This window comes from Malaclemys terrapin, chromosome 3, assembly GCF_027887155.1.
Source record: "Malaclemys terrapin pileata isolate rMalTer1 chromosome 3, rMalTer1.hap1, whole genome shotgun sequence".
Taxonomy (NCBI): Eukaryota; Metazoa; Chordata; order Testudines; family Emydidae; genus Malaclemys; species Malaclemys terrapin.
In genome coordinates this window covers 124186362-124200556 of record NC_071507.1, presented here as the reverse complement: position 1 = coordinate 124200556, position 14195 = coordinate 124186362, and the positions used below count along the sequence as shown (strand labels likewise).

The 14195-nt window shown below is 39.5% G+C and overlaps 1 protein-coding gene across 2 annotated transcripts in view; it reads right to left on the bottom strand.

The window, feature by feature from the left end:
* The window catches only part of REV3L (REV3 like, DNA directed polymerase zeta catalytic subunit), a 235346-nt gene that overhangs the window by 55376 nt on the left and 165775 nt on the right, over positions 1-14195 (bottom strand). For both annotated transcript variants that reach the window (XM_054022361.1, XM_054022362.1), the window contains 4 exons: positions 12928-13039; positions 3728-3843; positions 2389-2507; positions 1495-1613 (listed from right to left, as the gene is read on the bottom strand). In XM_054022361.1, coding sequence (XP_053878336.1) covers positions 1495-1613; positions 2389-2507; positions 3728-3843; positions 12928-13039 — 466 coding nt within the window. The remainder of the gene's footprint in view (positions 1-1494; positions 1614-2388; positions 2508-3727; positions 3844-12927; positions 13040-14195) is intronic.

Sequence of the window (14195 nt, the reverse complement as noted above, 5' to 3'; positions counted from 1 at the left end):
TGTGGGATAACAAGGCTGGTGCATGTATCATTTTCCTTTGATGAAACGATGGACTTTCTATGAGCTTGCATTGTTCAGTAGTGTACTGGACAATACAAGATTCACATTTCTGGAGAACAAGGCTGAGACTAAGAATTTGCAGATGTCGCTGTATATGTAATTCATGAGTAAGGCTGCGAGTTTTTCATGAGTAAGGCAGCTCAGGCAGCCCCTGTGCCTGACGCACCAGCCACTGCTGGGGCAGTCTCAGGCCACCGCACCCCCATCCCCCAGCAGCAGCAGGAATTTTGGTGTGGAAGAGGGCAGGGGGTTGGGGCACGGGACAGGGTGAGGTGGGCTCTGGGCAGCGTTTACCTGGGGGTATTCCCAGAAGTGGCGACATCCCCCTCGCTCAGCTCCTAGACGGAAATGTGGCCAGGCAGCTCTGCATGCTGCCTCTGTCTGCAGGCACTGCCCCCGCACTTCCCATTGGCTGCGGTTCCCAGTCAATAGGAGCTGTGAAGCCGAAGCTCTGGGCGGAAGTAGTGCACAGAGCTGCATGGCCATGCCTCTGCCTGGGAGCTGAGCAAGGGGGATGACCCTGCTTTTGGGGAGGCGCGGAGTCAGGTAGAGAGCCTGCTGGCCCCGCCAACCCTCCACCCCCAAAGCGCCTCTGGGCCAACTCCCCCTCTTCTCCCCCCGCACTTCAAGATTTATTCAGGGGTATATAGTATATATCAGTAGTTCTCAAACTTTTGTACTGTTGACCCCTTTCACATAACAAGCCTCTGAGTGCGACCCCCCCCCCCCAAATTAAAAACACTTTTTAATATATTTAACGCCATTATAAATGCTGGATGAAAAGCAGGGTTTGGGGTGGAGGCTGACAGCTTGTGACCCCCCATGTAATAACCTCATGACCCCCTGAGGGGTCCTGAACCCCCGTTTGAGAACTCCTGGTATATATAGTAGAAGTCATGGACAGATCACGTGCTGTGAATTTCTGTTTACTGCCCGTGACCTGTCCATGACTTTTACTAAAAATACCCATGATTAAAATGTAGCCTTATTCATGGTCAGATCGCTCATGTATTTAGCTGGGAGTAAATGTGCATGCTATAGGCTGTGTGAGCAGACCATGAGTGGATTTTCTTACAGCAAAGCAGTATAAAAGGCACCCCAGGTTAGAGAATTAAGGGGACACAGTTGTTCAATGATCCAGATTGTACCTTGGGTAATGTCACAACAATGAAAGCTGGATAGGAGGGATAGCTCATTACAAGTCCTTTGATAAACACTGTATGCTAAGTTAAGTGCTCTATAGGAAGTAACGAAAGACTTTAATACATCACACCATGCCTGTTCACATTTCTCAAAGCTGCAACTTGCAATCTTGTTTTGTTTTTTTCCACAGTTGCTTTTTTATAAATAATATAGGAAAGCCATACCATACTAAGTTGCGAATCTTGCTTAAAAATATTCTCATAGCAATCGATTCCTCAGATCATTCATTACCTGTAGATATCTGTCTTGTTGTCAAACCAATCAGACAAAACTCGAGAGGTAAATAGAGGAAAACGCTGATGAAGAATATGAAAACCCACATTTTCAAATGTGTAGTTAGTTAGAGTCACCTAGAAAAATACAAAAGACTTGATAATGATCTTATATTTTTATAATGCCTTCCTTTCAGAAGACTCCTAAAGCTTTTCACACACTTTAACAATAGATTTATGAACTACAAATAGGAATTTGTTATCTCTGATGTGCAGTTACCCAGTAGGTAAAATCATAGCAAATATTTAACAGTCCACTGCAACAACACAACTGTTCATGACAGAAAGGGAAGAATAAATATCTTTCTCCAAATGAAAGTACAGGTGGTAAATAGACTGCAATTACCAAATTAGAACTTGCCCAGGAGTGGGTTACAAGAGGGACCTAATGAGAAGGTTAAACGTAATGTAATAGAACAGCAAAACAGTGATGGGGTACGATAGCTCAAAACAGTTCCACAGACTTCAAATATTTCTTTTAGTAAAAGTAGCATACTAGCTATCTTGCTAGGGACCAGTAAGCTGTTCTCGAGACACATCTTGGACACAAAGAAGTAAAAAGAAACACTGTTAAGAAACATTAGTGAAAATCAAAAGGCAAGGACTTCAGTATTTTACATTTCAAAACACATTATATGTCTGTTTCTGAAAATAACGTCGTTTATCTAAAAAGGGATTTTAAAAACTGTACAACAACTTACATGGAAATAAGCACATACTATAGCACAAGTCCCTTCATAAAATTTCTCAACAAAAGATTCCTTAAAAGTTTATGATTAAAAATAATTAAAAACCAATTTCTCTCTCTTCTAATCTATTTTCAAAATATACATTTTAACTTATTTTACTTTACCTCATTTCTCATCATTCTCCAAAGATTTAGGATAATTCGTCCAACAATATGTATTTCACTCATTGTATCTGACCCATATTCATCTTGCTCAGCTGCAAATCTGTTCTCTTTCTTATCATCTAATGACATGAAAAGAGGATATATTTAGACAATTTATAATATAGTCAACATTACTGCAAGCTATTTCTCTGAGAAGTTCTAGGAGCTTCCTAGGAAAACAGCTTGAATGCATTTAAAATGTGTAGTAGCAGAACTGGAGTTCAAAACCTGAGCATGTGTAGGTAGGTATATATTTTCCCATTACTCATTAAAAAAGGTTTTTAGTTACCAAAAAAACCCCAAAATCTTTAAACCAAATTCATGACCCCTTAATTTTTCCTCTAGTATGTATGCCCATTTGAGACTACAGCTTAGTCTAGTTTTATTGAACTGTCCACTGCAAGTCTTTATTCTTAAGGGAAATATATTGGATCAGAGTTGCTGAAATGTTATTTGCATTTGATACTGCAGTATAAAAAGGAGGAACACTCCCTATCCTAAATGGCTTCCCCTTGTGATAAAGTCTTGCACTACTGGGTGGAGGGTCTGAGAGAGGAGTATGCATAAAACCTTTTACACTGTGACAGTGGGAAAGGAGGCATAAGACTTTGCTGGTGCAAAGTAAGAGAAAGGGAGATAGGAAGAAAGATTGCAAAGCTGTATGGAGAAGTATTTTACTCTTGATATTTTAGGCATCATTCTATCATGGGGAGAAAGGCAAAGTGGATGAGGTAATATTTTTTTATTGGACCAACTTCTGCTGATATGAGAGAGAAGCTTTCAAGCTACATAGAGCTCTTCTTCAGCTCTGGGAAAGGTACTCAGTGTGTCACAGCTAAATACAAGATCAAACACACAGTTTTGTATATGTAGTTGGCATATATTCTGAGGGACGATTCAAGATATTACCTCACCCACCTTGTCTCTCTAATATCCTGGGACTGACATGGCTACAACACCACTGTATACATGGGCAGAAAGGGAAAGATGACCTCCTTACTCTCAATTTTTTTGATTCTTTGAAGTGCTGCAGCATCACAGAGGTGTTCAGAGGTAAGCTAAGATCTTTTCCTAATCTTCCCCCAACTTTGGGGCCAAAACCCATTCAACATAAAAAATAAAATAAAATAAACCATCACTGAAGAAAACCCATACTTCCTAATTTTTTTAACTTTTGTGGTTGCACCTATGTACCTGCATAATAGCAGATATCCACCAAACAAAAAATACATTAAAAGCATATTACCTTTTACCTAATGATATCAGCAGGAGCTGTATTAGTATCTATAATGTAACCCACCTGGTACACGAGAGATCATCTGGCATAAATCAACACTTAGTGCAGCAGCCCTCTGTAAGAGGTAACCCCAGGAATGCATTTGGACTTCATATCCTAACATAATATCTGGGTCATATCTAAAAATGGGAAAAAAGAAAATAAGCTTCATAATATCAATACATTTTTTTGTGGGACAGTCTGGGCTTGATCCTGCTCGTGCTGAAGTCAACAACAAACCCACCAACCATTTCAATGAAAGCTTAGTTTGGTCCTTCATTGACCACACACACAAATCTTGGAGATTTAATAAATAAAATATATTTTATTATAAACAATATTATTGACAGAATAATTGCTAACCTTTGTTTTTTTTAAAAAAAGAAACAAAATAGGGATCTCACCAGTTTTTTGGAAAGCGATATTATGTTGACCGTACATGAAATTTGACTAGTGGGACAAGACATAACAATTAAATTGTGGTCCAGTAACTTCAACAAACTTGTTGCGAGCAGTCTGACAGAGTATAAACAGATTAGTATGGCAAAATACTCCTATATTGCTTCCTTGAGAGGAAATTAATCCTGAATCTGTCTGGAATTTTGGTACTCTTTTTAGAGTAGAGGAGAGAAGGGTAGTTTTGCAGCTAAAAACACAAAACTAGATTCTCATGAGATCAGAGTTCTATTCCAGGCTCTGCTACAAACTTCTTATATAATCTTGGGTAAGTCTCTTAACCATTCTAGACCTGTTTCCCCATCTGCAAAGCAGAGCTCATTCTCCTACCACTACTACCTACATCTTCTCCTGCAAAACCTCTAGTTCTATAGGAGAAAACGTTTTGGATTTTTCTATTAAAAATGCTTGTACGCTTTGCAGTTACCAATGTTTCACTATTATTGTCTTGTATTTTATAATAATTAATCAGAGATCATTTCTAATGGTAAAACTTTATATTGGAAGGTTTGATACTAACTGCCAATTTGGAGAAATTTCTGTGAGTTGTCAAAACTGAAATATGGAAACAGGCATCCAAAAAAATTACAGAAGCAAGTTAATTCCCCGGGTGTGTGTGTCTACTGCCTCTGTTTGCACAGAGAACCACTGGGACTTTTTTTTTTTTTAAGCTCCCTCAATTATTTTTGAATAACAATATTTTGTTTCATATGAACCATGAGCCATGACTCATTTTTACTTCAATTGTGAATAACAGTGGGATACTTCAGAAAATTATTGCAAATCCCTTTGAAATTATTAGTCTGAGATAACATCTGAACCTATTAGCTTTGCATCTATCACTTTAGTTGGGCTCTTACACAAATGGATACAAGTTCTACCTGAAATATTCTATACATACTAGTTTTGTAAAACTTGTGATCCTCCCTACCTCCTTCTGTACAGTAGTGGCATTGATTTGATTTTGAGACAATTTATTTTACGTTATTATTTTTATTTTAAATTTTCTAACAGTTCAGAGGTGTTCTAAGAGGTAAGCTAAGATCTTTAGCACTTTGGGACAAAAGTTTTTTGTGTAACATAGCAGTTACAGTTTGCCACTTGTCTTTGATAGCAGAAGGTTCTTTGCTTCTGGACTTAGGAAATGTGGATCAAGATGACTGAATTCTGATCTCTTTTCGAGTTGTGATGACTGGCTTGCAATGAGTGGTAAGAAAATATATCTACTTGGAACTTCTCCCGAGCAAATGGATGATGCTAGCTTAGAGCTCCTTATAGTGACAGAATAACATGCTAAAAGAATTAGTGTCATTTGTTGCTTTAGAGAATGTAACCATCAAGGTTCCAAAATTGTAAATATTTTCCACCTAAGTGGGGAAAAAAAGATTTCTTTGATGTTCTTAAATAATGATAAATTTAACCTTACAGGGTGACCAACTTTCACATTAATTCTGGCACCTATTTTAGCAGTGGGATTTCCCAATGTGATAATTGGTTACTCACTCTAGTAGGTTTTCTTGAACGGACAGAGGGTAATTTGTTAAATTTATTTTCATACTTGAAAAATGGTGTCACATTGTCAAATGTGGGAAGGGCAATAGCTTTCACCCAAATCACCTTGTTATGATAAAGGCAGGCTCCACAGGCAAACCCTTACTTGAATGACAGAATTTCCAGGAAATGTCTAAGTGTTGCATTAAGTAATGTTCATGACTCAAGGAGGTTGCCCTTCTCTTTGAGTCAGTACAGAACAGATACCCCCATTAGAAGGCACTGAGCTGCAGAAGAGGCACTCTTCAGTATGAAACATAAGACCAATTTCCTCAGCAATAGTGGTAAATGAAGATTCTGTCTTCCCTTCTTCAGCAATACTTCTAGTGTAAAAAGTGACAGAATGACAATGGATCTATTATCTCTCAAATCAAATCAAATCCTTTTTTTGCCTACACAGGTTAAGTGGTAGAAAGATTTTCTACATCACTAACAGAGCTGAATACCGATAGTTTGTGGAATTCTGATATACTCTTCTTTACTTCCTCTGACAATATTTAAGAGTTTAGCTTCTGTTTATCTTTCAAGAGATTGTGTGTACAGTCAATACCATAGTTTCCTTGCTGGAAGATTATGTTGAGAGATTTACCAGTTTTTCAGTCAGAATAGATATATTAGGAGTCTGGCTCAATACGTGTCATTACTCTGACAACCTCATATTCATTGCACCTTAAACATTCACTGGGAACAGAAAATTCCTTTCTTCAACAAAGGCAGCCCTACCTACTATTCTTTGGGAAAACAGTCAAGCAATTCCTTTGATTACTAAGGGTAGGTCTACGCTTACCCGGTGGTTCGACTTATCGCGTCTTGTCTGGACGCGATAAGTCGAACCCGGAAGTGCTCGCCGTTGACTGCGGTTCTCCAGCTAGACGAGAGGAGTACCGCGGAGTCAACGGGGGAGCCTGCCTGCCGCATGTGGACCGAGGTAAGTTCGAACTAAGGTACTTCAAACTTCAGCTACATTATTCACGTAGCTGAAGTTGCGTACCTTAGTTCGAATTAGGGGGTTAGTGTAGACCTGGCCTAACAGAGATAAAAATGTTGGCTATGATGCTGAAGAAAATTTCTTTCATCGCATTTACAAAGAAAATAACTGAGAAAAAGGCTCATCCATAGCTCATGCTTTAATTGCTCAGTTTAAAATTTCTTTTTCATGCTACCCTTTAATTGGTTTATGTGGGATTTTGTCTTGTAGTTTCCGTTCTCAAAAAGCCCATGGTGTCTTCTTCACTAGTCAAGCAATCTTATTAAGAGACACACTATTTGGGCCAGTTTTTGTACCAGCTAGAAACTAATATGAGTTCTAGTAACTGAAAGCTGTTGACTGGGAAAAAAGTGAGTGAGATGGTAGGCATGCAGGCTACATGGTCTGAGGTAGGCCAGTACAGAGTACCTTCTGGCTGATACCATTGGCAAAATAAAAAGAGGGGCATCAAAACTATCTTGGCATGCCATTGCCAATCTTTCTGCAGAGATGGAAAGTAGCATTTGTACTGGCAGGATTTAAACATGCAATATTTGTAACAATCCAATCATCCTGGCTGTAGAGAGAAGAAATATGATCATTTTCCTCTCTAGACAGAAAGAGTCACTCTGTACTAGTTTTGCTGCTAAGTAAGTAAGTAAGTAAGAAGGGACTCAGAGGAAGATGCTACTGACCCAGGAAAAATTATTTGAGTGAAGTTTATTTTAAGGCAGAAGTAGGGGATTTTTCCCCTTGCAACTTGATGTTAAATCTTCTTGACCTCCTGAAATGGTTCTAGGGCACTTATGAGAAACAAAATAAAATATTATGTGTCTAATATGAAAATTTGGTTAATTCAATGTTTATGCAGCCCTTTACATGTAAAAGCACTATGGACAAGACTGAAGTGCTAAGAATTATTGTTGGCAATTATATGGCAAAACCTGCTACAATTTTAAAAAGTGACTTTCCCATACAATCTTCAAGGAGACTGTGTTCTCTTATATCCTGGTATATTATATTTCATATCTTCTCTCAGAAGCCACTCCCTGCTTTCTCACTCTGGGAGAGGGAGAAGGGGAGCAGATGGCTGGTGGACCATGCAGCAGTGAATCCACTGACTCTGTCCATGCTCCTTCTATTCCTGATTTCCTTAGCTCTGTGTCATGCGGAGGAGTATGCATTCCAGTGTAAACTCCCCAAATCCTGCTTCTCCCCCTCTAAGCAGCAGAACAGCATCTTTTCCATTGTATTTAGGGACCTCTATACCTGCACCAGAGGGGCAGCATTTCCCTTAAATGTGAAAGAAAGATGCCCATAACATTTAATTTCTCTTTCATGGGAATCCACTGCTCCATCAGGCCTGGCAAACTGTTACGTTTTTCCATCCTTTTCAAGTCGTTGAGGCAAAATGGTTCGCAATTTTAGCCTTCCCTTATCTTCTCTAGAAGCCTGTTTTAGAGCATCCTCTAGTGGTTTGCCTATTGAATTGCAGGCACAGCTCTTCCAAGTCTTCTACTTTTGGGTCCTTAGACAAGAAGTTCTCTTAGTTCTTTTCAGGTACACTTTTCCAGTTTTCTCCCTCTCCCTGCAGACTAGCCTCCATTTGATAGGAAGATGGTCTATCTGAGTGGGACAGGGATTCCTTTAGCTTAACAGCAGATCCCCAGGCTCCGTATCAGCAGAAGTTGAGCTGTCCCAACAGCAACTCCGAAGAACCTCGAGTTCCTGCACTCGCCTCTCTGTGCTGGTAGATTGTCTTCATTGGTTGCGCAAAGTTGGGGAGGGGCTGCTTTATAGCTGGTATCTGGCTTCTTCGCACATTTTATGCCCAAGTCCTCATTTTTTGACTGAGCATCATCTCCACATCACTGCAGCCAACACAGGACAAGTCAAAGAGGGAATTCTGGGCTCCGTGTGAGTTCCCTCCCACCCCAAGACTGCTCCTAGCACCTCAAGGAGGGCCTTAGTAACTGTGACTCACTCCCACTGAAATTTACTCTTCAGTTTCTCTGAGAGTTCACCCGCCCAGGCTGTGTCTGCTCAGAGATAGTTTCCTGTACCTCCTGAATCTCATACCTCATGTTATTCAATATCTCGATAACCTTCTAGAATGAGGAGGATTTGCTGGTTCCCTCTCCTCCCAAGTGCCTCCCTTTACCGATCTCCACAAAGAGTTAAGCCATGCAGATACCCCTAGTTCTGAGTGCTCCTACTCTCCTCAGACAGCTCATGCTCCAGCAGTCTCTCAGGACAGCTGGAATCTGCAGTAAAAATAAAAACATTTTGCCAAAATCAACTCTTCTGTAACACCCTTAACATGAAGAAACAGGCAGCTGCAGCTCAAACATACGGACACACCATTTTTAGGAGCACCCTTTGAGGTGAAACTTCTCAAGTTTTAGAAAAAATTCTGAAAAAAAATCGATCAAATTTTGATAAAATTATGCCTAGCCAATCCTCATCTAGATCCTAGAATGTGCTTCAGCTCTTTTTGCTATAGCTTTCAGTAATACCAGAGCTGTCAGTGATTTCATCCACTGTGTCCCATCAAGGTCAAGAACTAATAAGAGGGCGTTATGCCAGAGAGGATCCTCTCCAAGGCAACGAAACCATGCCAACTCATGTTTGCCTTCCCCTTGACGGAACGTTCAAGAAATTCTTTGCAACACGGGCTGGTTTCATTTCAGACAGATGAGCTCTCAATATTATGAGAAAAGATCTCTTCAATAACTTTTGAGCACCACTAATCTTTCCATCATTTCCTTTGCCACAAGACCTTGTGAAAACCAAAAGGTATTCTAGATAGTATCTCAAAAACTCGCTCCTTTAGCATAATCTCCCAGTTCTAACAGAAGAAGCTTTGGTTTCTATTCCAACTTCTTTGGGGATATTCAAAATATCTTGACGTTTTCAGCATAGAAACTCTTGTGCTTTATGATTCAGGAGAAACACCCAGGATGTCTTATGCACCATGGGCCTCAAGAAGGCTTATCTTCACATGTCAATATGCCCCATCATTGAAAAATGTCAATGCTTTACCATCAAGGACAACCAATTGCCTTTCAGCCTTTCATCTGCTCCACAGGCATTTACCAAACAGATGGTTATCTTGGTGGTCAATCTGAGATGAGGGTATTCAGATCTACCACTGTGGATGAACTATTGACATAGATGCAATTGTATGAGGCTTCACAGTTGCTGAATTTTCTGGAGCAATACTGGAGATGAATCTGAAACGAGTGCTCTAATTACATCACAAGAGCTCTTAATTCTGCGGACCACTTTTCAAAACTGACATTGGACTAGTGGTGTTGCCTGAAGAAAAAAAAAAATTCAGGAAAAAAGTTAGGACCTCACTCATTTATTGTTCTTCACTCTACAGGTTTCAACATACTAATGCTTCCAGCTAGTTTTCTGGGTGATGTTCCACCTCCACTCCTTCATAATGGAACTATCAAAATTCATGAAATAGATCTGCTGTCAGTCCCAACCAATAGATGCTGAGCTCCCTCTCTTGCTAGAGACTCCCAGGTCATTTGTTAAGGGCAAACCATTGGCAGATCCAACAGTAATCTGTATGATAAACAACATATTGTTCAGAGGCAAAACTCATATGGGTTTGCATACAACAGAAAGCAAATAGTCCAGTCCCCACACAGGAGTCCTAGCCTGGCACCAATGCCATGGATCTGCAAATGATGGGGAATGCATCAGTCAGCTTTCTTTGATATGTTCTTCCAGAGTTCATAACCAACCATGTGGAAAGTGATGAAACCACTGTGGCTCATTCTCAATCACCAAGGCAGAACAAGAAGCAAAATCCTAAACATAGGTCTGGAAGACTTCTACTGCACATCTGGATGTCTCCCTCAATGTCACATTCATCTGGAGTAAGACTAAGAAATAAGCCAGTTGGCTCTGCTGCTGTGGGATGGACCTGGGAACTGTACTATTAAGTCCTTGATTGCTTGGAGATGGTTCTTCCCACAAGTAGATTTGTTTGCTGTCCAATGCACCAGGAAGTTAAAAAAATTTGTTCCTGGCAGCGGCAACTCACAAGCCTACCGAACAGATGTGCTTGTCATTCCCATTGTCAGGTCTCCAGAGTTATGCTCTTCTACAAAGACAGTCAGAAAGATCAACAAGAAGAAACGTGCAGTCATACTGATTATTCCATTTTGGTCCAAAGCTGCTATAGTTCCCCAGACTAATGCAAAGGTCAGTATGCCAGCCAAGGACTTTATCAGCTTCTTAGAAATTAATTCATGAAAGTCTTCTATCTCACCCAGATCTTGAATCTCTGAGAGTTGTTCCCTGGATTCTGAACAGTAACGTTTCCTATAATATGATCTGGTTGATTTCCTCCTCAACTCCATGAAATCCTTCATCAGTTGGTCTTACAAGGTCAACAGGAGAATCTGAGATTTGTGGTGCACTAAGCAGAAAAACCCTCTAACACTGGCAACAAAAGACTTTTTGAAATTTTTCCCAGTACTAAGTGTTCTCACTAAAGCTCCTTTAGAGCCCCAAGAGAAACTTCTGTCTGCTAATCTTAGTTCATCTTCCTTTCAGTGATCACGTCAGCAAGAATATTCCCTCTCAAGCACCTTTACTCCCCCCACTGAAAGTAGTAATTGAGGCTAACCACTGATTTTGCATACAAAAATCTCACAGACTTCCATTTAATCTTATCAATATTCTTATACTCTTTCTGCCCAAAGTCTACACATGCTGAAAGAGAAAACAGATACATACAAAGGATGTTTCTAAATAGTAAAATTCTATTTGCACAGAACTACACCTACAGGAAGTTTGATGCCCTACTGGTAGTATACAGGGGAAAGGTGGGACACAAGATGGATAGTGTAAGACATCATAGTCCTTTCTCTCTCTCTCTCTATATATATGTATGGATTAAGTCTAATCTTCAAGGAATACAAGTTACCTAAAGCCATTTCTGAGGATAAATGCTGACTCCAACAGATGCACTAGCACACTGTGGGCAAAGAGACAGAGCCTCTTATGAAGAGATTTGCCAGGCAAGCTATCTGGTTGTTGGCACATTCCTTCACAAAGACCTACAAAATCAGTATCCTTTCTTCATCCAGTGATGCCTTCAGATGTACAAATGTTGAGTCTTCCATTGGTGATCTTCATGAATAAATCAAAACTTCTATCTGCTGTGATATCTTTGACATGTTGTTTGCATGCTGGCATTTGATTTCTTTTTAAATTTCCTCCCAATTCTTGGGGGATTTTTTTTTTTTTTTTAAACTGCTTGCTACTTCCAGTGGTTTCCCAAGGCAGATGGAGCACCAGATTTCCAAGAAAGATATAGATAAAATTAGTTTCCTTACCTGTAATTTTGTCTTCTCTGAACAGGTATCCGCTGCTCTGTCAGGACCCACCCTATGTTGGTTGCTTTCAGCAACTCTTTTTGTATTCTGGCTTCATGGGGTTGGTCAATGTCATTCTCCTCAGAGGTTTTCTGGTTGGAGAGAGAGAGAATTGCAAATGTACTCTGCCTAGTACACATTTTGTCTTCAGAATGTACTCCAGCCAGATGATTCAGGGTTTAGTGTGCTTATTTTTCCTTGTGACTATGACTTTCGCAGCTTTGGCAGTAGGGCCTTGTGGAGAGATGTGCCTGCAGTTCCAAGGTTACACCACCAGAGGGTGCTGTAAAGCAGGCGTTCAAAACTTGGAAGAGAAAAACCCTGCAGTTTTCCAAGCCTAATAGAGCAAGGGATTCCCATTCAGAGAAGACAAATTTATGGGTAAGGAAACTAGTTTTTATCTACAGGTTATGCTCATCTACCCATATAAATTTCTGTGTGGAAAGTATTTTGCCACAAAGAACCTGCAAAAACGTCTTCCTATCTTGGGGTTTTCTATAGTTCTCATCACCGTAATATTGAATATTTTGAGAGTTCAAGACTGAAATGTGTATACTGGACTCGGGGATTAAGAGGAAAGGTTATACATTTACAGGATTACTTACTGATAGGAGTGTTTAGGTTGGGGGCTTTAACTCAGCTGACTAAAAGGCTCTTATTATATGCCTTGTATAAGAGGGAAGGAAAAACAGATGTTTTTATTCAAGAGACCACCATGCTTGTCCATTCTAGAAATGAGCCTTTGGGGAAAAACAATAACAATCAATATTTGAGAGATGGGCAGGGGCTGAAAGAACTAAATCTGCTGTACCATGCCTGAAAAATAAAAGCAGAACACACAGATATGCTACCTTTTTACAATATTCACTACTTCCTGGAAAAGAGCTTTCTCGTCAGCAGTATAAGTGACTTCTAGTCCTGTAATTCCAGATCTTGTGAGCAAAGGGGCCTGGTCTCTGCTACCTAGAAAACAAGTGAAATAATCATTAATTATTAGGACAAACTCCATAACTCCAGTCTCTCTTATTCTTTAAAATAAAAGATACAACTCAAATCCTTTGAACAGAGAAAATCATTTCTGTCTCTACAAAGTACATTCATATCTGTCTTAATATTGATTAAAAACTACTAATACAATTAATCCTTCTCTGGATTCTTTTTGTTCTCAAAGGTGGGTTTTAGGCATAAGTTTTCCCTTTTTTCCCTTTGCAAATTGTTCCATAAAGAAGAGAGAATTTTCTAGAAATTCCCAAAGATAAGCAAATTTGACCCAAGGAAAAATGTTAGCATTTTACATCCACAACAGTCAGGCTAAGAACTACACCTCTACCCCGATATAACGTGACCCGATATAACATGAATTCGGATATAATGCAGTAAAGCAGTGCTTTGGGGGGGACGGGGCTGCGCACTCCGGTGGATCAAAGCAAGTTCGATATAACGCAGTTTCACCTATAACACGGTAAGATTTTTTGGCTCCCGAGGACAGCGTTATATTGAGGTAGAGGTGTATATTTGAAGAAAAATGTTAAAGAACTGTACTGCATCTTATGTTTTATATTCTTTATGCAAAATATCTATTTTAATTAATTACACTTCTTTAGACTGGTTCTTTGCAAAGTGCTTTGAATATGAAAAGCCCTATACAACATAGTACACTTTTTAAAACACCAAAAACCTCCCACTGACTCTAGGAAATAAAAAATAACCAATCAGAGAGGAAGTGGAATGAAGCAGATCAACAATGTGTCTTCAAAATTCCCTTACATAACAGATCATAACATCTCTGATTAAAAACAATGAACTGGAGTTTTAAAAGAAGCTCGATAAAAGATGAATACAATAGACCACATTAGCTCAAAAAAATAAGTCTGTGCATTTTCAGAGTTAATTAGAAATATAGGCTGCCAGTTAAAATGCACTAATGTACTATGACGTGCAGCTCAGTCTCCAGTCACTCCTCCAGGAGTTCGACAAGCTCTTCACTAAGAAAACAGCGAGAGCACGTTCCAATAAAAGGAAGAAAGATCATCACAACATTGACATGAACTACCTTTTTTTAGTCACTAAATAAATTCTGCAGATCAGTATGTCTGATTTTTCAATATACTTCTAGTCT